This window comes from Nicrophorus vespilloides, unplaced genomic scaffold, assembly GCF_001412225.1.
Source record: "Nicrophorus vespilloides isolate i.1.1-1 unplaced genomic scaffold, Nicve_v1.0, whole genome shotgun sequence".
NCBI lineage: Eukaryota > Metazoa > Arthropoda > Insecta > Coleoptera > Silphidae > Nicrophorus > Nicrophorus vespilloides.
This window is the reverse complement of record NW_017096038.1, coordinates 1-22,376: the sequence shown is the minus strand read 5'-3', so window position 1 is coordinate 22,376 and position 22,376 is coordinate 1. Positions and strand designations below refer to the sequence as shown.

The 22,376-nt window shown below is 33.8% G+C and overlaps 7 protein-coding genes across 7 annotated transcripts; 3 read left to right on the top strand and 4 right to left on the bottom strand.

Annotated features, from left to right (window-relative positions):
* Window positions 1-1,817: 1,817 nt before the first annotated feature.
* On the bottom strand, window positions 1,818-2,625 carry LOC108569206 (troponin C-like). The gene is made up of 4 exons (XM_017930669.1): window positions 2,525-2,625; window positions 2,168-2,439; window positions 1,962-2,110; window positions 1,818-1,903 (listed from the first exon to the last, which is right to left on the bottom strand). The coding sequence occupies exons 1-4, from the start codon at window positions 2,525-2,527 to the stop codon at window positions 1,875-1,877; spliced, it is 453 nt and encodes a 150-aa protein (XP_017786158.1). The 5' UTR covers window positions 2,528-2,625; the 3' UTR covers window positions 1,818-1,874.
* Window positions 2,626-5,150: 2,525 nt separating this feature from the next.
* LOC108569198 (troponin C-like) lies at window positions 5,151-5,549 on the bottom strand. Its single transcript, XM_017930663.1, has 2 exons — window positions 5,323-5,549; window positions 5,151-5,265 (listed from the first exon to the last, which is right to left on the bottom strand). Exons 1-2 carry the CDS (start codon window positions 5,547-5,549, stop codon window positions 5,151-5,153), a joined length of 342 nt encoding a protein of 113 aa, XP_017786152.1.
* A 1,081-nt stretch (window positions 5,550-6,630) lies between these two features.
* Window positions 6,631-9,833, bottom strand: LOC108569208 (kelch-like protein 18). The gene is made up of 8 exons (XM_017930671.1): window positions 9,594-9,833; window positions 9,404-9,534; window positions 8,850-9,347; window positions 8,658-8,791; window positions 8,376-8,598; window positions 8,159-8,325; window positions 7,889-8,108; window positions 6,631-7,831 (listed from the first exon to the last, which is right to left on the bottom strand). Exons 1-8 carry the CDS (start codon window positions 9,798-9,800, stop codon window positions 7,621-7,623), a joined length of 1,791 nt encoding a protein of 596 aa, XP_017786160.1. The 5' UTR covers window positions 9,801-9,833; the 3' UTR covers window positions 6,631-7,620.
* Window positions 9,834-10,069: 236 nt separating this feature from the next.
* LOC108569201 (ADP-ribose pyrophosphatase, mitochondrial) lies at window positions 10,070-11,192 on the top strand. The gene is made up of 4 exons (XM_017930666.1): window positions 10,070-10,292; window positions 10,351-10,582; window positions 10,638-10,786; window positions 10,838-11,192. The coding sequence occupies exons 1-4, from the start codon at window positions 10,109-10,111 to the stop codon at window positions 11,107-11,109; spliced, it is 837 nt and encodes a 278-aa protein (XP_017786155.1). The 5' UTR covers window positions 10,070-10,108; the 3' UTR covers window positions 11,110-11,192.
* Window positions 11,105-12,249, top strand: LOC108569202. Its single transcript, XM_017930667.1, has 5 exons — window positions 11,105-11,316; window positions 11,374-11,664; window positions 11,718-11,797; window positions 11,855-11,989; window positions 12,050-12,249. Exons 1-5 carry the CDS (start codon window positions 11,194-11,196, stop codon window positions 12,147-12,149), a joined length of 729 nt encoding a protein of 242 aa, XP_017786156.1. The 5' UTR covers window positions 11,105-11,193; the 3' UTR covers window positions 12,150-12,249.
* A 170-nt stretch (window positions 12,250-12,419) lies between these two features.
* On the top strand, window positions 12,420-14,901 carry LOC108569200 (protein RFT1 homolog). Its single transcript, XM_017930665.1, has 10 exons — window positions 12,420-12,584; window positions 12,641-12,843; window positions 12,896-13,085; window positions 13,145-13,405; window positions 13,462-13,637; window positions 13,702-13,789; window positions 13,844-14,097; window positions 14,150-14,278; window positions 14,461-14,581; window positions 14,643-14,901. The coding sequence occupies exons 1-10, from the start codon at window positions 12,525-12,527 to the stop codon at window positions 14,793-14,795; spliced, it is 1,635 nt and encodes a 544-aa protein (XP_017786154.1). The 5' UTR covers window positions 12,420-12,524; the 3' UTR covers window positions 14,796-14,901.
* Window positions 14,902-17,001: 2,100 nt separating this feature from the next.
* Window positions 17,002-17,426, bottom strand: LOC108569197 (the record flags this gene model as incomplete). The annotated part of the gene is made up of 1 exon (XM_017930662.1): window positions 17,002-17,426. A coding segment is annotated over one exon (146 nt), but the record flags the coding sequence as incomplete, so codon positions are not given.
* Between the last annotated feature and the right edge of the window lie 4,950 nt (window positions 17,427-22,376).

The window sequence follows — 22,376 nt, the reverse complement described above, 5'->3', positions numbered from 1 at the left end:
ATGTGTAATTGGCAACTTGTGCAAGTACTTGTAGCATATGTACCAACTTCAAGTTAATACCAATAAAGGAGTAAACAAATTTAAACGAACTGATGGATTATCTTGGAGGTAAACGTTATGTCGAGTATGTGTAATTGACAACTTGTACAAGTACTTGTGGCTTATGTACCAACTTCAGGTTAATTCCAATATAATTTAACAATTTCAACTCATAATAATTACACAAATGGAGAAAGTTTGGCATCTCGGCTACTATACAAAATAAAGAAGTACTTGCCATATAATTATTTTAAAATAATAAAATCATACCTCGATAATAGAATGTTTCAGGTAAAAATAGAAGATGAATACAACGATTTATATCCAAGTACGTGTGATTGGGAACTTATGGAAGTACTTGTAGCAAATGTAACAACTTGCCAAATGCGTTTTAACAATTCACAATCAGCCAAATAAAGACATTGAAAAATATAAGATCAAACAAACTTTGAGAAAATCTTGGAGGTGAACGTAATATCAAGTATGTGTAATTGGCAACTTGTGCAAGTACTTGTAGCATATGTATCAACTTCAAGTTAATACCAACAAAAGCGTAAACAAATTTAAACGAACTTTTGGAATATCTTGGAGGTAAACGTTATGTCGAGCATGTGTAACTGACAACTTGTACAAGTACTTGTGGCTTATGTACCAACTTCAGGTTAATTCCAATATAATTTAACAATTGCAACTCATAAATACACAAATGGAGAAAGTTTGGCATCTCGGCTACTATACAAAATAAAGAAGTACTTGTCTTATAATTATGTTAAAATAATAAAATCATACCTCGATAATAGAATGTTTCAGGTAAAAATAGAAGACGAATACACCGATTTCTATCCAATAGAATCAGGGGTGCCGCAGAGAAGTGTTTTAAGACCACTGCTTTACCTTCTATACACGGTAGATATTCCTAAAACTAACAATACTACGATTGCAACATTCGCTGATGACACAGCAATCTTGGCATCAGATGAGAATCCAGCAGTAGCATCCGAATATCTACAGCAAAATTTAGATAAGCTACAAGAATGGCTTAAAAAAGTGGAGAATAGCAGTTAACGAAATGAAATCCGTGCATATCACATTCACGCTAAAGAAAGACACCTGCCCAACTGCAAGACTCAATGGACAAGATCTGCCCAAAGTAACAAAAGTCAAATATCTAGGCATGCATCTAGACAGAAGACTCATCTGGAAAGATCATATTCAGGCTAAGAGAGAGCAATTAGATATAATGTTTAGAAAACTCTACTGGTTTCAAGGGAAAAGGTCGGAATTATGAGTGGAAAATAAATTACTTATATACAAAGTAATACTGAAACCAAATTATACAAATGTTCCAATCAAAATGCCTAAGAAATATTATATTAAGGCTCTATGGTTCATCAGGAATAAACAAATAAACGAAGATCTTCATATAGATATGGTCAAGGATACAATACCAACATTTAGTAGTAGATACCAAGATAGACTGGAGTCACATACTAATGTACTGGATATTGGCCTACTCGACAACAGTGAAACCACAAACAGGCTGAAGCGTTGCAAACCACTAAATTTAGTATATAGATTTAAGTAATTATTAATGTTCAAATTATCATAATGGTAAATATCCACCGGCAAATTTACTCAATGTTCACCTTGATGAACAGATTGTGAATAAAATTATACATAAAAAAAAATCAGTATCAAGTTTATAAATAAAAATGAGGTAATTTGTAAATATTTATTTTGTAATTATGAATGAAAATGTGGGAGAGATGAATAAATTGTTGTAACTAAAAATGTAACTTTATTTTAAATTAGGCTAGAGTAAGAATAAGAGTGAATTAATCTCCGGTCATCATTTCCATGAATTCTGTAAACAAATAATTACGTAAGTTTTTGTTGTTAAAAGACGTTTCTTGTTGTTTTACCATCGAAATCAACGGTTCCAGATCCATCAGTATCGATTTCTGTGATGATGTTGTCCAAATCGCTTCCAGTGAGTTTATCATCAAGAGCACCTAAGATTTCTTTTAAGGTGCCAGTGGTGATGTAACCGTTGCCTTCCCTGTCGTACAATCTGAGAAGACGAACGTTGTGAAGAAGCTTAATTGTTGTGATGTAAGTTTTGATCTACCTGAACGCCTCCTTGAGTTCCTGCGTGGTGGATTCGTCGTCCTCCTCCTCGAGGAAGTGCGAGGCGATGCTGCAGAAGCTGTCAAAGTTCACCTTTCCGGTATTCTCCGGATCGTGATGGTTGATCAACGCGTTCAACTCGTTGTCGTCGAAGATGTGTCCCATAGTGTTCAGCATCGTCGAGATCTTCAAGGTTTCGATGAATCCGCACTTGGAGGTGTCGAACATCTGGAAGAGTTTCCGGAGGATCGCCGTCTTCTGCTGGTCATCATCCTTTGTTGTTTGTTTGTTTCAGAGAGTTATAGAGAGTGAGAGAGAATCAGTAAGGAGAGATCGTCCGGTTTGGTCCGTTCCTTACCATTTCTGCGCTATTCTATATGTTATTTTGGAAAATAGGCTCAGATTCGCGGATCCGTTTGGAGCGGCGTCGGCGTCGGGCTTTTGTGGTGCCCGATGGTGCCAATTATATATGGCGTCCTCCCCACCGACGCCGTTTCTCACCCGAAAAATTATAGTCTCGGGAAATATTTCAGAACGGACTACAAAACCTTCGGCTCGCTGCATCATTACGTCTCTAATTAGTTTTCTGCGATGTCCACTTGCATCACAAAACAACAACAAAAAAAAAATGGCACAGTTTTGCATTTTCACCAATTACCATATCATTATTCATAATTAATCAACACATCTTTTTCCTGCAAACGTCAAAATACAAAATTGCATAATGACTCTTACAAAATCATAATTGAAACTCATCTACTCATGACGACCAGTTTCTTAATTTTGCTTAATTAAAAAGTAACAAACTTAAAATGTAATTAAAACATTTGATTAACCTACATTGTCATGCAACAAACGTCAAATGTCAATTATATAATGATTATTGTCAAAAAAATTGTTTTTCTGAAAACGTCAGAAAACTGTCAATTTATTACATATTAGTTTAATTCAATATACAAATTAACCTAAAACGTAAATATTTTTATAATACTGAGAAACTTGAATAAAATGTTTATTTTTTCTTCTAGAAGATTCTTGAGGTTTTTTTTTGTTGTAAATCTTACTGTAAATGTTTAATGTTTTCAATTATTAACATCAAAGCAATGAGAACAGATGGAAATTTTTCAAATTGCTCAGCACTGCTATCATCTGGTAATAATTCCGTTTTGGCATCGCTAAACCTAGAAACAAACTTAAACTATGTACAAAACTGGCGTAGGAAATTGAGTGTTAACGCCAAATCGCATCGAGTCACCTTTACGATGATTTCTCGCAGTAACTTAAAATTATGTCGCAGATGAATTATTACTATATAATTATGATGTATCTTTGAATAAAATCCGAAATTTCCGAAGGAATATTTCAATTATTAAATATAATAGAAATTATATAAATGAAGATGAAAGAAAGACAAATAAAAATAGAATTATTTCAGTTTTTTTATTGTTGGAAAGCATTCAAAATGAGCACTACATATATTGTCTATATGTTATTTAGTAAATATATCAAATTGATTGTTGAAATATTGAATTGGAAAAAAAAAGTATTCAAATTTTTTCAACACAGATCTTTTACAAATTGACTTTGGAAGTATAATTTTGTTTTGATGAAATCGTTATAGCTTTGAAGATTTTTGTTTCTTTTAATAATGAGAAGAACAAACGAGTAACGAAGCGTTAGTGAAAATTGATTGAGAATCCTTTGAAGCTTGGAAAATATTCATTGAACGAAATATTTACACGTAAATTGCTACAGAAATAATTTTGAATAATTCAATATAATGTGTATAATCTATATATTATCCGCAAGGTGCGATAATCCAGCAATCTTTTCTTTCCACAAAAATACATCGATTGTTATTTTTGGGCGAAGATGCAATAAATAAACAACGAACAAAAAAAAAATTAGTTACGTCGTAGACACAAAAAAAAAAGTATGTTTCGCACAGATTATTAGCGCTGACAGAAATAGATGATTATGTGACAAAGTTTGTTCGTTTCGCGATATTTGCAATGGAAAATAAAAGCGTTAAAAATAGTCTTTTCTCTATTTTTTTTTTCTGTGTGCTTTCTGGATGGAAAAACATCGCGTAAATGACTAATAACTTGCAACCAATATTTTCTGAGATGAAGCCATTCGCACGTGAGAGAAGAGAAGAAAAAAGATACGAGGGAAGAGACGGATTTAGAATGGCGCGCATACCTTTCGGGAATTTCTGCGGGACGCGATTTATAAATCGATGATATTTATAAAATCCCGCAAAAGCCGGAAACCTCGTGAAATTTGTCTATGAATCACGCATTCTCTCGCTCTTTTTCACTGTCCACGACTATTGTGGCAATCCAAATTTGTCGCATTCATTCAAAACGGTCCAAAAATTCTTTTAAACGGATCGCAACAGGTGCTTAAGAATCGCTCGAAAAGACCTAATGAAGATTCCTTTCTCTCATCACAATTTGTTTATTTCTGTTGACTTGTTTTCGAATTCGTTTTATTTTCGCTCGATCTTTCTTCATATTTCTTCCTGATTTATTGGGTCCGTGGATATGGCCAAATTGCTAATTTATTATTTATGTTCCCTGAAATCATGCCACTTCAACACTTAATGGCCCGTACACCTAAAATACGACACGTATTTATATACGCATTCGAAATAAATTTACCTGCGCGCCCGATGGAAAAATAAAAATTTCGAAACTTTACACCTTCTCGTCTTTTTTCACCTTCGCAATCGGTTACGAATTATTATTATTATTATTATTAGACCAATTATCTTCTTTTTTTCTTTTCTTTTGCACATACAGCAATAAACTATAGACTAAACGCGCTCTCTCACGAGTTTTCAATCTATTTCTGGTGTTTATAACATTACCAATTTGTTTACAAATATACTGGATTACTGTAAATACCATCAAACGTTCATTACATAACGTCATCGTCTGCCAATCCATAGATTTAGCTTTCGTATCAACAATGAAAATTAATTATTCTGTGATGATGTTGTCCAAATCGCTTCCAGTGAGTTTATCATCAAGAGCACCCAAGATTTCTTTTAAGGTGCCAGTGGTGATGTAACCGTTACCTTCCCTGTCGTACAATCTGAGAAGACGAACGTTGTGAAGAAGCTTAATTGTTGTGATGTAAGTTTTGATCTACCTGAACGCTTCCTTGAGTTTCCACGTGGTGGATTCGTCGTCCTCCTCCTCGAGGAAGTGCGAGGCGATGCTGCAGAAGCTGTTAAAGTTCACCTTTCGGATATTCTCCGGATCTTGATGGTTGATCAACGCGTTCAACTCGTTGTCGTCGAAGATGTGTCCCATCGTGTTCAGCATCGTCGAGATCTTCAAGGTTTCGATGAATCCGCACTTGGAAGTGTCGAACATCTGGAAAAGTTTCCGGAGGATCGCGATCTTCTGCTGGTCATCATCCTTTGTTGTTTGTTTGTTTCACAGAGTTGGAGGATTACTGTAAATACCATCAAACATTCATTACATAACGTCATCGTCTGCCAATCCATAGATTTACCAATTTTAGCTTTTGTATCAACAATGAAAATTAATAATAAATTAATAATTATAATTATTTTATGAGACTCTTTGCTAACTTAATAATAATCTAGTAGCATTGACTTAATATTAATATTATTAAATACACACACACAGTGCATATACGTTAAAATTAAAGCAATTAACGCAAAAACAATTCAAAACTAATTCAAAATTTAAAGTTAAGAAAAGAGAGTGAAAGATGGCGCTTTCGCAAAATAATAAATTGTCCATAACTACCACAGCATATAATAAAACATCGCAATCTCTTAAGGGTTATATAAAGAAATGATAAATGAACATTTCACGAATAGGACTTCTTAATTAAAGCTTTAATTAAAAAGTAGGAAAAGGAACAGCGCAACTATTGCTGAACTACAAGCTTGGCAATGTGACTAATAGATGACCTGAAATATTATATATTAGTTGAGTTGCAAACCCATATAGTAAGCAAAGTCTCAAACTGTATTGTGCAACCCTATATACTTCTATGTTAGTAAAGTAGCCAAACTGTTCCATTTCCTTCTTTTTTAATTAGAGCCTTAATTAAGAATTCCTATTCTTGAAATGTTCATTTATCAATTCTTTATAAAATCTTTAAGAGATTGCAATATTTAATTGTATTGTGTAGTTGTTATGGACAATTTATCTGTCGCTCTCTTTTCTTACCATATTGAAAATTTAAATTTTGAATTAGTTTTTGTGTCAATTGCTTTAATTTTAACGTTTCTGTATTTAATAATATTAAGTCAAGATCAATAAAACCTATGCTTCTAGATTATTATTATGTTAGCAAAAAGAGTGTCATAAAAATTGATCTAGTAGGAAATTATATCATTTAAATTGTTAACAAATTCAAGTAAATATAAGCGATAAAGAAAGGATTTAAGAAATAATTGAAAAGTTATTTGTGGGCAACATATGGAGTATAACGTTTATTATTATAAAATGTAATTCCATTTTATATTACATACTTGATATCTCGATAAGTCCTAAGAATAATGTTCAAAAATAGAATAAACTTAACAGCAGCTCATTACATACATTAGATGAAATAAGAAAATAAATGTTGTAAATATATTATTTCCTTAAGTTTTGTAAAGTTTTTTTTCTCATCTTCTTTCTCCACTTTCCGGTTTAAAAGAGAATTCCCTAAATAAATTCACTTTGTTTAGCCGCAAGCATTGTACACATTGTTTCCTATAATTAGCACGTACGTGATTACAATGAACTTTCAACTGCATTTCAACTGACATGCGTCTACAATTAGAATAAATATAAGTTTTGTGGAGAAGACTCCGGTCGAATACATTTTGATTTTCAATAAATATACATAAATAAACAGCTTAAAAAATAGTGGATATTTCTTAAGCATCGGTTATTGGCATTATCATCACCATAACAAATACGACATAAAGAATCACATTAAAGTTAACTTTACCATCATAAATATGTTAGTATTAATGCTAAGAAAGAAAAAAATGTAAGTCAATGGAAGAATTCTCGTCCATAGATTAAAATCCTACATACTAAATTCGAGCAATTCCATCGTCGAGTTGTATTGTGATTTAATTAAATCGAGAATGGAAATGCTGATTATTATAATTATTTTGATTATGTTTACAATTTGGAGATTTAAATGGCACGGGGGAAAAAACAAATTGGTAAAACGTTCCGATCACTGAGCACTTCAATTAGAATAAATCAGCCTTAACAAACACACGCTCAGATCAAACGGAAAATAAAAACGGATAATCCTAATACGAAGAGATTAAACACTTTTCATACGATTTGATTTGTGACAATTGCATCGTCGATTGGCGAAGACGAACTGAATAAAAGTAAATTCGTTTTTTTCGAGATGAAACTAAGTGAGCGGCCAATCGCTGACGATGAATTGTCGTATAATTCATGGGACGGATATCACGCCCAGCCCTACGCCGCCCTCATGGACGGTCATGTTCCTGCTGAAAGTCCAAGAGTCGGTGCGCGGATTGTAAACCTCCACGGAGACGAGATTCGAAATACCATCGTATCCGCCGACGGCCCACAGTTTACCCATGTTTGCCGTCAACGCGACTCTGCTTCGTTTCGCGTGCATCGGAGCAACAAAAGCCCACCTAAACGATAACAAAATCGATTATTGGTGTTTCGTAATGATTTGGTTTCAAACTTACTTATTGGTAATTGGATCAAACATCTCCACTGTCTGCAAAAACGTGCTACCATCGTAACCTCCGCAAGCGTACAACTTGCCATCCAACGTAGCCACTCCTAGTCGACATCTTTTGGTCAGCATTGGTTTCGATTCGGTCCAGGTGTTGGAGTTTGGATCATACCTCTCCACGGAATCGAATATTGAAAGTCCGTCGTGTCCTCCCAAAGCGTAAATGTATCCTGTAAAGAAATACAATTTAATATTTCCACTATATAAATGAATCTTATACCTTGGCAAGCGACTAAAGATCCAGCACTTCTGGATTTGTTCATGGGAGCAAGGGAGGTCCAACTGTTGGACTTTGGCTCATACCTTTCCACGGAATTCAAAGAAGTTACGCCGTCGTATCCGCCGCATACGTAAATCAGATCACCCAAAGAGGTTGCACCGAGCGCACTAAAACATTGTGGTAAGTGCATGTGAAGCTAAGCGTTTCTTCATCCAACCTTCTCTTCGATTGCATCGAATCAATCATAGTCCATTCCTTCTTGATGGCATCGTAGACTTCGACGCTTGCCAATCGGTCCCTTCCGTTGTATCCACCAAAGGCGTAAAGTTTCCCGCAATGCACGGCCACACCTAAACGCGACCTCAGAATGGACATGCAGGGCGCCAGTATCCAAGAATCCGACTTTGGATCGTAATATTCAACAGTGCTCAATGAATCCCCTATCATCAAATACATCAATTAATGCATTAAACGCTAGTCAAAATTTTGATGTAATTACCGTGCTGATTTAAGCCGCCAACTACGTACATTTGTCCGCGCACTTCGCAAGTCCTCTGCTTCGTACGAAAGCTTTGCAGCAAATGTCTCCTCTCTGGTATTAAATGGTAAACCCTAGCCTCATCCAGCAAATCTCTAAAATACAAATTCAATTACAATTTTGTGATTAATTAATTAATTAAATTTAAATCACCGGCATTGGTGTGACGTCCTGATCAGCTCCTCAGTGGCTACTCTATCAGTCAGATACAAGGGTGAAAGCAGCGGAAGCCTCACCTGAGACAAGAGCTCAGGCAAACAGGGAAATCTCTTCTCATCCAGCTTAACCCATCTCATGCAAGCATCGAAAACCTGCTCTTCAGATTCCACCTTCAAGTCATTCCTCTGCAGCAAACTCTTGACCTCAAACAGCGCCAGATTCAAATATTCCTCAGACAGAGAAACCTCTGGGAAGCATTGCTCAATGTATTTATCGGTGGACTCAACCAACATTGTGCATCCAAGAGTATCAGCAAATTGTCTTATACCAAGCGCATTCTGTGGATGTAGTCTCTGCAATAGGTAACTAGCGCACGCATCTCGCACTTTGTTCAGCTGCAGAAAAGACGCTCCAATCATTATGTTCTGCACATTGTTCTTATCTAGAATCACTCGTCCCGAATACGCAAAGTTAATCAAAGCTTCCAGCGCACTAAATTAAATAAAATCATTAACAATTGACAATCATATATTTATAAATGTGCGTACCATGATTCGATTCCTTGCATTTGAATCTCTTGCTGTCGACTCTCAACCATATCTGTTGTAAACATTGCATTAAAATAGGGAATGGTGGAAGCTAACACAATTTTATGGGCACTAAATGATTGATCATCGATCTACAACATTGATTTAGTTAATACAAATGATTGGCTGCTCATTATAAGACACAACAAACCTTTAGCACTACATCACACAGTTTACCCTGTCTGCGAATCTCCTCCATCGTTGGGAATGCTGAGGGAAACAGATCATTCTGCTGGAAAATCATGCTCTCATTCATCTCCTGCATATTCCACGGTTTTCCTTCCTCAACTGCATTCATCTTGAGTGAGATCAGCTGGGAACAATGCATGCATAAAGTACAGTCATAAGGTTCCATCATACCACCACCACTCTATTGTAGTCTATTGATTTATTTTTAATCTCCTTGATTAGTGTGAACCATTACACTACCACCACAGCATCGAAACGAAAATCACTAAAAACCAAATTGAAACCGTTCAAATTCAATCAAATTTCCTTTTACCATCTATTTAAATTAATAAATAATAGTTGTATTATAATAATCATAAACAAAATATATATTACAATTAGTTTATTACAATTTAAATATTTAAATTCGTAAACTGTAAAAATGAAATGTATCCAGAATCAGCTGTGCTTTTATCTCTTTGTTAATGTTAATTTTAAATGTTCGTTCTCAGAAAGATGGTTCACGTTAAATGCAGAAATGTTAAATATCCTTTGAGCGACGTGCAAAGATTAATTGTGCCTGAAGAACAAACTCAGTGGTCTTCAAATTTCGATGATTATAAACCACCAATTTATAATTCTTCTGTGTTGAAGAACAAGCCTTGGTCTGATCTGGATATTGGTATAATTGGTATATTATTAACTTAATTATTGTTGTAATAACTGTATTTCTGTTATAGATGACCCAAACTTTAAACCCAAATGGAATGAACTTGATGGAAATGTAAATAGGAAAAGTCATTTGGGGATTTATGAAATTAAGGATAAATATCCTTTGAATCCTGAGGGAAGAACTGGATTGCAAGGAAGAGGAATTTTAGGCAAATGGGGCCCCAATCATGCTGCTGATCCAATTGTTACTAGATGGAAACTTGAAGATGGCAAACAAGTTTTACATGAATCAAGCAAACTGTAAATAAACAACAATTGTTTAATGATTTTGTAAATTAAATTCAAATTGTTTTAGGCCTATTTTACAATTCTGCGCTATTCAACGTCACGACTGCAATGAATGGGCAATTCCAGGGGGAATGATTGATCCAGGTGAAAATGTTAGTCAAACTTTGATGAGGGAATTCATGGAGGAAGCTATGAATTCATTGCAAAACAAAATAGGTTTGTTCTCTAATTTTTGCAAGATATAAACGTTTTAAATTTTTATTTTAGATTCTGCAATGTTAAAAATCTTCTTTGAAAATGGAGTGAAAATATATGAAGGCTATGTGGATGATCCTAGAAACACAGATAATGCATGGATGGAAACGGTTGCCTACAATTTCCACGATGACGATGGAAATTCTGTAGGAAAATTTTCTTTAAAAGCAGGCGACGATGCTAAGAATGTGCGTTGGATGGACGTAGACAAAGAAACCCCATTGTATGCAAGCCATTCAAATTTCGTCTTCAGTGTTACCAAACTTAGAAACGCGCATTGGTGATTCTTCCTATTAACATGGTGGAACTTCTTTGTTTACAAAAAGTGAAAATCTCTTGTATTTCCAATTAATTAAATTACAGCAAAAATGCCTAATTATATAGTAATAAGAGAATACCAGCAGTCTGATAAACTTGGTGTCGGTGAGGCAGTTCAGAGCGCCTATACATCAAATGTTAATAAATCATTCATCAATGCCTTATCCAGAGAAGTAAATTGTAAAAGTTTAAAGTTAACACTGTAAAATAAACGTTTAATTAACTTGTAGATTACCTTCCAATTGATTGTGATGTGTGCAGCAATGTTCTTCATATTTATTGGCATTCCAATAACTTATTGTTTATCTGCTATTCCCATTGTTTTGATCACTGTTTACATGTGCATTTACCTATCACATTTCATGAAATCCAGTGAGCTTATGCACAAGAGACCAGTGAAATGCTGGGTTGCAGAGGCTTGCTACAACTGCATTACGGATGCAGACCCAAAGCAGATTTATTTTTCAGTTGTCAGTGAAAATGAGTCAAAGAGACTGGAATTGGGGAAAGCCTTCAGAAAAGTATGATTTTGTGTAGCTGTTTAATTCCATATCTTATTTATATAATGTTTCAGATAATTGGCACAGTTTCTGTTACTAACTTTATCTATTTGGATGATACTGCTTGGTTATACAGGTTTGCTGTTGAAAAGGGGTTTGTAGATGTGCAATAACTAAACTGTTTTATATACTAATTGGTGTGCTCTTACAGGTACAGACATAAAGGTGTCGGTCATGCTCTGGTTGAGACTGCAAAGACATGGAGCAGAGCTAATCATTACTCTAGAATATTTCTTGTGGTTTCTGAATGCCAGGACACAGCAAGGCAAATCTTTCTTAATGCTGGGTAAAATCCTTTATAGATAATTTATAGACAAAGCTAATACTAATTCATCTTTGATTGCAGCTTCCAAATGAAGCAAATGTACCATAAGCATATTGTAGGTAGCATCATTAGTTTGCTCATGTACCAATTGGAGTGTGATCTTGTTAAGCCAAACTGTTAGGAGTCCATTAGGGCCTTAATAATGTGCCTTTTTTTATATACAATGTTGAAAACAATAAAATGACAATAAATCTTAATATTTTTATACATACAAATATTTAATAAACATTCCCATTTTTGTTTTACATAATTGTTGTATTATTATACTTATAAAGTGAATAATGATGTTAAACTACAATTGTCTATTGCTTTTATATTTGAAATGATAATATTTATAAATAGAATTTCAAATATGCCTGCAATGCAGAAAATCTTCAGTGTTGCCACAGTTAAAGCAAGAATGCGACGAAACATGAAGTAAAGTTTATTTACATAATGCATCAAAATAATCAAAGTTAACCTAAGCAAAACAACAGGATCAGATAAACAAAGCAATATGGGCAGGAACATATTGAAAAGCAGTTTGGACAACGCGAAATTCAGCATAGTTTTTCAAGTGCGTTGTGTGGTCTATTAACCAAATGAATCATAGTAAATAATAACAAATTTTAGATTATCTTCAGATGCATAACTTTTATCCTAAATGCCTTCATCATCCGAGTGGTGGGACAGGAGGTGCTTGGTATCATGAACGTCCGCTTACTGTTACTTGAATCGACTCTGGTGTTTCTATCTAGAGAACCTTTGCTCAAAGCTTGCTTGACTGATACCAAATCCCATAACTGGACCCAAGTCATAAACCAGTTCTGGTTATCGTAAGCAATGCAATCATGTTTAAATCCTTTTCGTTCATCAATTTAATTGCAGTGTACCAATATCAGCTGTTCTCGGTATTGTTTTGAATTACATTTGGACGGATGTCCTAAGCACAACAGATGAGCACTACTTGATCCAGTACAGATGGGGCTGCTATGCTATTGTAGTTTCTTGCATAATTGGGCAAATTACGCACATCCCAATTCTAGTTTCACAGAGCTTTTGCTTTGTCAAATTGAAAGTGAGTGTTATTTCTAATTAGAATTATCTAAAATTTATGCTTTTGAATTTAATTTCCAGGTTGTTTTTGAAACGATTTACATAACTGTTAGAACTGTAACGTTTGTGGTGTTGGTCTTGAGAGATCAAAACGAAGCGATCAACGCGTTTTCCATTGCTCAACTATTATCTTCTTTGATATTGTTTGCGCTTTACTACGGATTTTTCTATTGGTACATCGAGAAAAAGAAGACATCCCCGAAATCCGATTTGTTCAAAGACATGAACGACTTTAAATTCGAGTCAATTCGGGATTTCTTTCCGAAAATTCCCAAAGCTCAAGTTCGAAACTTTTCGAATCAATCAATAGGTTTAATATATTGCATTATTTGTTTTAGGAGGCTTACGTTAATAAGGAATTGTGTGTGTTAACGGTGAGTTTCGCGAAGCAATCGATAGTTAAGCAAGTGTTGACTGAAGGGGAGCGTTATGTAATGAGCGTCTCTCCGGTATTAACGTTCAGCGAACAATCCATGTACGATATTGTTAATAATTTAGGAAGTTTAGCTGCGAGGTTTGTTTTCTTTTTTTTTGTAAATTAGTTTTTGGGATCTTGTTTGGAAGGATTTAGTTTTCAGATTCATTTTTCGGCCTATCGAGGAAAGCGCTTACTTCTACTTCACGCAGATGTTGAGGCGGGATCAGTCGCTGTCGCAGCAGGATAAAGTAAGGATTTGGCAATGTTGAATGCAATTCGTGAACGGTTTGGTTGTTTTTGAGAAATGCGTAGTCGAGGCGGCTACAGTTCTGAGTCAACTATTGAAGGTGGTCACTTCCATCGGACTAGTCGTCATCGTGTTTGGGTACACCTACAGCCACAGTCTTCTATACTTGTACGGAGGAAGAATTTTGACCGAAGATATGCTCCCAACAGTCCTGCTCAGATCTCACTGCTTTGCTGTACTCTTGTTAGCCGTGAACGGAGTTACGGAATGTTACGTGTTCGCAACCATGGATAATAAACAATTGGATAGGTAAAGGTAATATTTTTATATCAATTAAAATAGTAATTTGAGTAAATTACAGGTACAATTACATAATGGTTCTTTTCTCCGTTACTTTCCTGTTGATATCTTACGGGTTGACCAACATGTTTGGCCCGGTGGGATTTATACTTGCTAATTGCTTCAACATGACTGCGAGGATTATACATAGGTAGAATACACGATTTAGTAATTAATCGAATAGTCGGAAATCGAACTTCAAATGTTTAATATAATTGGTTGCTAAGTAACAACTTCTATAACTTCAAATTGGTTGCTTGGTAACAAAGATCTTCAAAATTTCGATAAGGATAAATAAGGAATTATTACAATCAAATTTTAATTTTATTCCAGCGTTCATTTTATTAGTAATCAATACAAGACAACGAAATTGTTGCCTTTACAGGGAATAGTTCCCGGTAAAGTGTTCATCGCGGCTCTAGTTGTATCGGGACTTGTCACTTCTTTGTCTGAGGTAAGTCGATCGATAATGGTCGCTTCCGGTGTGTGTGTGTTTTTCATTTGTTTCGTTGCAGGGCTACGTGTACCAGAGGTCGTTGCTCTTGCATGTGGGAATAGGCGGCGTCTGCTTCGTTATTACGTCGTTGTCCTGGGCGTACGAAAACAAGGTTCTGCTAAAATTGGGCGTAGAAAAGTACAAGCGAAGGCAATCTGTGAAACTAGACTGATTGCCAATTTAATTAATTAATTAATACAATTAGTGCAAATTCCTCCATCCATCCTGTTACTTCCAAATGTTATTATTGTGATATAAAGAATAAAGACAGACACGTTAATCCAATTATTCTATTTATTAACTAAAACTGTTTAAAATGTTCGACGTTGCTGAACTTCTCATAACATCAATACGAATTGGATTCTATTATGCATTTTGTTGAATCCCGTGCAGTACTATTAATTAACGTTTCGCAATTTCAATGGAAATTAGGAATTAACGTTTGCTTTGTGCATAGCATTATTATATTCGTGTAGTGGATTGGTCAGAACCCTGGTCAGTTCGCAATTTGCAATTCAATTGAATCACAGATTTTGATTAATCCGTGCAATGTAGAGGTGGTTGAAATCGGATGAAATATGCACCTAGGCAAACTTTAAACACCAGAAATCAGTTTAAAATGAACACAGATCATGTAGGAAACAAAGAAATAGACGTTTCGTAAAGTTCAATTTATATTTATTCAATTATAAGTAGAACGTAACAAATCATGTAGTAAACAAACACGAAAACTAATGAAGGATAACGTAACGTTAATACACAGCAATCGTTTTATTTTTTGGGGTTGTTAAAAGCAACTTTAACGGATAATAAACATTTTATGAGTTACGGCAAACATTGGATGTTTGAGTTTTAAACACAAACCGTAAATCTAACAGAAATTCATTTTCATTTTATTAATTAAAGCTTCGATTTATATCTTTCATTTTCATTCTTACAGTTAATTACAATTAGTGCGTACTTTATAAACACAATCACTAGATTTACTTAAAGTAGACATGAAAATGAGAGTAATTAAATTGTGTACGTACTACTTTACAATCTAATACATCGACTAGTTGTAGTTGTTGGTTTTCTTTTTTAGCTAATTTCACGATAAAATTGACGGGAAATGTCCCCTTTTTTTTGGCTTGTGCTCTCATAGAAACTACGTTAGAAAACATTCATTTAGTTGGTCCACAATGAGAAGGACATTTATTCATTATTTTTCAACTTTTCTACTTACGGTCTAAACTTTAGACTCTAAAGGAACACAAGTTTTGGGAGTTAAGAAATATCTAACGTGGCCGCGACGGACCGAAAGTAACTTAACTGCTTTGTATAATATATATATATATAGTTTCTATCTTCATCGATGAATTCATAATATTAACACGTCTTTCAGTAATGAGCGATGAAAAAATGACTTATCCAAAGTGTTAATTAGCACAAGTATTATTACCATTAAAAAAAACTATAAAAAGTAGTATTATTAAATTAGTCGCAATATAGGTTTGATTCTTATAAACTTCGTCAGTCGTAATTTGTAGTATTTAAAATAATAAAAAATAAAATAATTTGAACAGTCGCAGTTTCACTTTTGGCAACGAGAAGATTTCACTGCAGTTGAAACTAAACTTTTACACGTTTAGTAACCGCTTTTAATTAGTCTTTCTCTGAGTCGTGGACATTCCTGAAACACCATATTATGTAGTCCGAGCAAACAAAACTGAAAAGGTGAAACTTATTGTACACTTTCAGACCTTTCAGAATTGCGTTCAGTTTCGAGCTCATTTTCGTGAGGTAAATTGAAACACGTTGTTTTTACAGTTAGTACTTCATGAATTAACAACGTAACACGATGTTGTGAGTGTGCAATTTAGATTGTAACATGAAGTGTATTACATTTTTCAGGCTCATATAATTTGCAAGATCAATACTAACGAAACGCGCCCTTTTCTCGTTTGTATGTGCATTTTCTGGTAGACAAATAAAAGAAAAATCAGCAACTACGCGCTTATTATGTAAACGTTATCTCAGGACGATTGTAATTGTTGTTGTTTTTTTTTAAATTCTGGCTATTTGTTATGTTTGTTGTAGATATCGATTCGTTTGTATCGGTAAATATTTAATATACGTTCAGGGAAATTAATTAATTTGTAATTTCATCGTTATTAAAATTAATTGGTTTTCATCGAATATGATAATTTCCAAAAAAAAACTTATATGAATTTGATGAATTACAGGAAAATGTAGAGTTTTTAAAATTTATACTATTTCTTTTGCAATACTAAAGTTATAAAAATATCTTAAGACTTTTGAATTCTTAAAATTTTGCTTATTAAGCAGTTAAAATATCTTTGAATGGTTTTAATAGTTTTTTTTTTGATAAATGTGGTTGTATAATCATCTTTGTTTTATGATTATGAGTTGAAATGAGCAGACTTTTATGGAGGTAAGTTTTCTAAATGAGTATTTATAAGAAGTTGTTTGTTAAAATGTTGTAAAGTTTAGGCACCAACATTTTAAATGAGTGCACGTTGGAAAAGAAGGTAGGAAAAAAAAAGGGGGCGATGCATGTGAGAGGGTGAAGTAGACGCTTAATATAGTTTGACACATATTGACGAGAGTATTTTTGGGATAGATTAGAGTCGCGCAACTCGTCAAAGGGGCGCGACTCATGCCGTGATGTAGTACTCCCTGCGCTGGATGCACTTCTCGCGCATTATGTAACAAAGGGCTATCGTTATCAGGACGGCTATGGTCACCCCCATCCCGATGCTAACCCATATGATCTCCTCGTTGATGCCCTGATAAGAACGACCTGAAACAAAGAGCAACAGAAAACGTGAATACACTAAACCAGCGTTTTCCAAACTGTCTAAGGGGAGGCGAGAATATTAGTAGCAGTGAGCAATTTTCCTAATATCTGCTAAAGTCTAGATACATTCCTGTGCTCTCATCCATATTGCTGTAATACGCGTTCAAAGTTGAAAAATTGAAATTAGAACGTTCAAAAAAGCAGTGATTTCCGTTCAAAGTTGAAAAATTAACGTGTCAAAAAGCAGTGTTTTCTTCATTTGGGTGTAATTTGCGTTAAATTATGAAAAAATGAAAAATTTACGCTCGAGAAATTAGAATTGGAAAAAGCAGTGTTTTCACATTTCATTGATTTACTCGAAAACTATAATAGATAGAATTAATCCAAAATATGCATATGAAAGCTGAATGTTTGGGGAATCTAGCAAGTATCGATATATTACTATAAGTATTCCACGACAAAACAAATATTTATAAATTAATTCAATCTTTGAAATATTAACGAATCATTAACTAATTAATGAATAATTAACGAATTCATTATGAAGTAACAATCAAAACTGAGATAATTGCACACAAAATTTATTGCGTTTTTTTTTTACTTCTTCATTATAAGTTTCGTGCGATTTCTTTATATTATTAGTTTATTCTCTCTCTCTACATTTGAACAGTCGCACGTTTTTTTTTTTAATTCCTGCGATGCAACAGATGCATATTGTTCATTTTCACAAGTTCGTGATTTATAAAGAAAAGAAAAAAACAATGAATAATGTTGATGAAGATTTTCGCATCGGATAATCGCACACGCATTATTATGGGTTTCCCAATTCGTTCGTGGAAATCGCGAATGAACGAGACGAAGAGGGCGAGAGAGGGAGGGGAAAGGGTAGATGAGATACCCGATATTTCGTCGCCCTTACCACGTTACACGTGTAACCGAAGAGTTTTCCTCCTCTTCCTCCTCCTCGTCGCAATTCGCAAACATTCGGATCAAGTTGTTGTGTGTCAGCAAATAGTAGTTTAACTCATTACCGAACGGGAATTGGTTTTAACCACTAATTAAAGATAGCCCGGACGGACCTGATATTAAATTGGAATAAACGCACTTCATATGCAGCAGTCAGTGCACGCGCGCCGCTTAATTGCACCAAATTGCTTGCATCTTTTTGTTTACAAATTCAATTATATAACTGTTTGTTATATTCGCATTCAATCCGCAGCCGGTTTGGATGGATGTTTCATCATCGAATTGTCTTTTGGTAACCCCAACGAATCTATTAATCGTGAGTGAAAGAAATTGAGCGAGAGACGAGGAGTGATTACCCAACACTCGAATGTATTTAGGTGAAAAGATGAAGATATGAAGTACAAATTGTCCTTTCTCTTGTTACAAACCGTTTCCATCGCCAAGTGGAGCGCGGATATGTATGTGTACGAGCATACGCGAAAAAGGAACTAATAAAATTGCGATATGTGCGCAAATATTGTTTCCTTTTTCTCTTTTCGTTCATCCAAGAAGTCTCTTGGAAACGGGCAGCGGCGGTGGTTAACAGAGCGTGAAGAGAGCTCTCTTGTTGGTAAGCGCTCCTGACTATCGCTAGTCAAGTGTGCGTGTGATGTAACGGACACGTTAATATTAAAAGTCTTTCTCTACACGAATTCGACCTTCGCATTTGCATATTTCTTTTGCCGATCGACTGGAAAATTAGTGCAGAATCCAACAGCGGACTTATCCAAAATAGATCATTTACTCTATAACGACTCGTTAATTGCAGATCGGCTTAACGGACCGTTACATTGGGAACGCAATTTCTAAACGAACACCAAAAGCGCTAATGCATTTCTGCAAATCTTGACTTCATTTATTTGCTATGGAACAAGACAAGAAATCGTTTCTATCTAATTGAAATAACAAATTATTTAATTTTAATTAAATCAAGTAAAATTTATTGATTTCGTTTTAGTTTATTCGATAATAAGCGAAAAAGTTATTTTGAAAAAGCAATTTGAATTAAAATAAGAAATATTTCTTTCAATTCTACAACTTTTTTAACTTATTTACAATAGTCTTTAATGGTTGTTAAGGATAATTACTAATAATGCTTTTCGGTTGTTTTAAACAATAACTAAGGACGCGTTTTGGTTGTCATGGATAAAAATAAGGACGCTTCTAAGTTAAGAAATTGTTATAGTCACAACCCTTGTTGCTAAGGGCACTTTTTGGTTGTTATGTATAATTACAAAGGACGCTTTTTAATTGTTATAGTCGCAATCCTTGTTACTAAGGACACGTTTTAGTTGTTATTAAGGATAATATTAGAAGTTTCGTGCAATAAAGACTAACAATTCTTTGCTTGCATTCATCACAATTTGAATGAAAACAAGACAAATTTCTTTCAATTCTACAACTTTTTAAGTTATTTACAATAGATTGAAAGGACGTATTTAATGGTTGTTAAGGATAATTACTAAGGATGCTTTTTGGTTGCTATGGATAAAAATAAAGACGCTTCTAAGCTAAGGAATTGTTACAGTCACAACCCTTGTTGCTAAGGACACTTTTTGGTTGTTATGTATAATTACAAAGGACGCTTCTTAATTGTTATAGTCGCAACCCTTGTTACTAAGGACACATTTTAGTTGTTATTAAAAGATACTATTGCAAGTTTCGTACAATAAAGACTAAAAATTATTTCCTTGCATTCATCACAATTTAAATTAAAACAAGACATATTTCTTTGAATTCTACAACTTTTTAACTTATTTAGAATATATTGAAACGATGTCTTTAATGGTTGTTAAGGATAATTACTAATGATGCTTTTTGGTTGTTATGGATAAAAATAAGGACGCTTCTAAGCTAAAAAAATTGTTATAGTCACAACCCTTGTTGCTAAGGACACTTTTTGGTTGTTATGTATAATTACAAAGGACGCTTCTTAATTGTTATAATCGCAACCCTTGTTACCAAGGACACATTTTAGTTGTTATGGATCATTATTAAGGACACTATTACAAGTTTCGTGCAATTAAGACTAAAAATTCTTTGAAACAAGACATATTTTTTTAAATTCTACAACTTTTCAACTAATTTTCAATATATTGAAAATTGTTGCTTTTTTTTTTATTTAAATTAGAAAACTTAAATCAATTTGTTATTAAAAGCAATTTTAGTTTAAATTTGTTCAAAAATAAATTCACAATACTTAAGACAACTTTATAACATAAGACACAAATCCTGATCCTTGAAAATCTTCTCAACTGTTGAAATTATTCAAATATTTTGTTATTTATTTCGTTTGCGAAAAACATTACTTCTAATAAATTCATACAGTTTTTTGCTGTTAAAATAGAAAACTCAATTCAATTTATTGTTACACCAAATGGAACAGTCAACTCAAGGATGTAGGAAACCAATGTTAATGCATTAAGAAACGCGATATAATGAGGTTTCTCTCCTCGAGCGAAATATATAATACAAAACTGTGTAATAAAGACTTTGACTCGAATGTTGAATTGAATTGAATGCGGACAGTTCACAAACATCGATTCGCATATAAAATGCTAAATTTATCAGCCTAAATTAGAGAGAGAGAAAATCTTTTCTTATTCGATTGTATTCAATAATACAATTAGGTTTTTGGCTGGAAACGAAAGCATTGTTTTTTTAGGTTTCCTGAAGACAAATAAACGCGGAATTGAGAAAGAATTACGCAATCGCGATGTTTAATGACTTGTAAATAAAGTCACCAAAACTTGTATTTGCAATTCTCACCATATGCGGGCTACAAGTAATCAAGTGCAAGTATTTACAAAAAAAAAAAACGAGAGTTACGCAAGTTTATGTGGACTTGAATTAAGAAGGAATGTTGTTTTAATAGAGATTCCCATATAATTAACTAAAAAAGAATTTTTAATTTAATAGCAAACATTTAATTATGAATCATTGGTGAAAATAAAACAAATGTATAAAAAAAACTATTTTCTTTATATAAGAAATTAATAGCTAGTTGTGTGGAAATATTAATAATAAATAATAATATATTGAGAGCAGAAAACCAACGAACCGTACGAACTAATTACTAGGACAAGTAAATCGAAATCAAGTAATGTAAATGAGAAATTGTAATGGAATTCAGAAAATAATTAAAGATATTTGCTTTTTCGTTTCTTACCGAATTTCGCATCGATATCCCAAGCTAATTGTTCTTTAATGAATATTTGTCGAAACAAGAGTGTGTTTTTTTTTTCATTCTGCGTGGGAATATGAATAAATGCTGAGAACTTGCGTGTAATGTCAATGGCAGTTTCAGTTTTGTTTCTTAAATTATGCATAATTTGGTAGGCTATGAAAAAAAACAAAACACATACACACTTTTACTCTTCGAGAGAACAGATACAGTTACGTGTATCGAACATTGGAATTCGCCGAAGCTATTAATACTTTATTTGCTTTATTTGTACAGCGATTTTTTGCGTCAGAATCTGCGGTGAAATTATAAATAGTTACCGAGACAGATATACAGACAAGAACATAATCCGTTGTTGTTGTTGTCGTTACTTTCTTTGTTTCTAATTGTTTCTCTGTTCGCGGTGATTTCTATATTGTTCAGAATCATATAATTAGTTTCAGCATTTTAATCTTGATATCAAATATTAATCTTGATCAGCAAAAATAATTAAACTTTACAAAAGGATAGTAATAATTGTTTGAAGAAAGTCTCGAGGTTGCTTTGCAAAAACAAAAAATGACAGTTGTTGAAACAACGATTTTTGGTTGTTAAGAACAATTACTAAGGACGTCTTTAATGGTTGTTAAAGATAATTACTAAGGATGTTTTTTCTTGTTGTTAAGGATAATTGCTAAGGATGATTTTTGGTTGTTTTGGATAATTACTAAGGATGTTTTTTGTTGTTGTTAAGAATAATTGCTAGGGGTGATTTTTGGTTGTTA

Coding starts and splice junctions, on each gene's coding strand:
- LOC108569198 (XM_017930663.1), bottom strand. CDS start 5,549: ATGTTCGACACTTCCAAGTGCGGATTCATCGAAACCTTGAAGATCTCG. Junction 5,266..5,322: donor AAACTCAAGGAAGCGTTCAG/GTAGATCAAAAC, acceptor TCGTCTTCTCAG/ATTGTACGACAGGGAAGGTA.
- LOC108569200 (XM_017930665.1), top strand. CDS start 12,525: ATGGGCAGGAACATATTGAAAAGCAGTTTGGACAACGCGAAATTCAGC. Junction 12,585..12,640: donor AATTCAGCATAGTTTTTCAA/GTGCGTTGTGTG, acceptor AACAAATTTTAG/ATTATCTTCAGATGCATAAC. Junction 13,790..13,843: donor CGCTGTCGCAGCAGGATAAA/GTAAGGATTTGG, acceptor GTTGTTTTTGAG/AAATGCGTAGTCGAGGCGGC.
- LOC108569201 (XM_017930666.1), top strand. CDS start 10,109: ATGTTCGTTCTCAGAAAGATGGTTCACGTTAAATGCAGAAATGTTAAA. Junction 10,293..10,350: donor TTGGTCTGATCTGGATATTG/GTATAATTGGTA, acceptor TTTCTGTTATAG/ATGACCCAAACTTTAAACCC. Junction 10,787..10,837: donor TTCATTGCAAAACAAAATAG/GTTTGTTCTCTA, acceptor TTTTTATTTTAG/ATTCTGCAATGTTAAAAATC.
- LOC108569206 (XM_017930669.1), bottom strand. Junction 2,111..2,167: donor GAACTCAAGGAGGCGTTCAG/GTAGATCAAAAC, acceptor TCGTCTTCTCAG/ATTGTACGACAGGGAAGGCA. Junction 1,904..1,961: donor TGGAACCGTTGATTTCGATG/GTAAAACAACAA, acceptor ATTTGTTTACAG/AATTCATGGAAATGATGACC.
- LOC108569208 (XM_017930671.1), bottom strand. CDS start 9,800: ATGATGGAACCTTATGACTGTACTTTATGCATGCATTGTTCCCAGCTG. Junction 9,348..9,403: donor ATGCAAGGAATCGAATCATG/GTACGCACATTT, acceptor TATTTAATTTAG/TGCGCTGGAAGCTTTGATTA. Junction 8,599..8,657: donor TGGCGGCTTAAATCAGCACG/GTAATTACATCA, acceptor ATTTGATGATAG/GGGATTCATTGAGCACTGTT.
- LOC108569202 (XM_017930667.1), top strand. CDS start 11,194: ATGCCTAATTATATAGTAATAAGAGAATACCAGCAGTCTGATAAACTT. Junction 11,317..11,373: donor TCAATGCCTTATCCAGAGAA/GTAAATTGTAAA, acceptor ATTAACTTGTAG/ATTACCTTCCAATTGATTGT. Junction 11,990..12,049: donor CAAATCTTTCTTAATGCTGG/GTAAAATCCTTT, acceptor CTTTGATTGCAG/CTTCCAAATGAAGCAAATGT.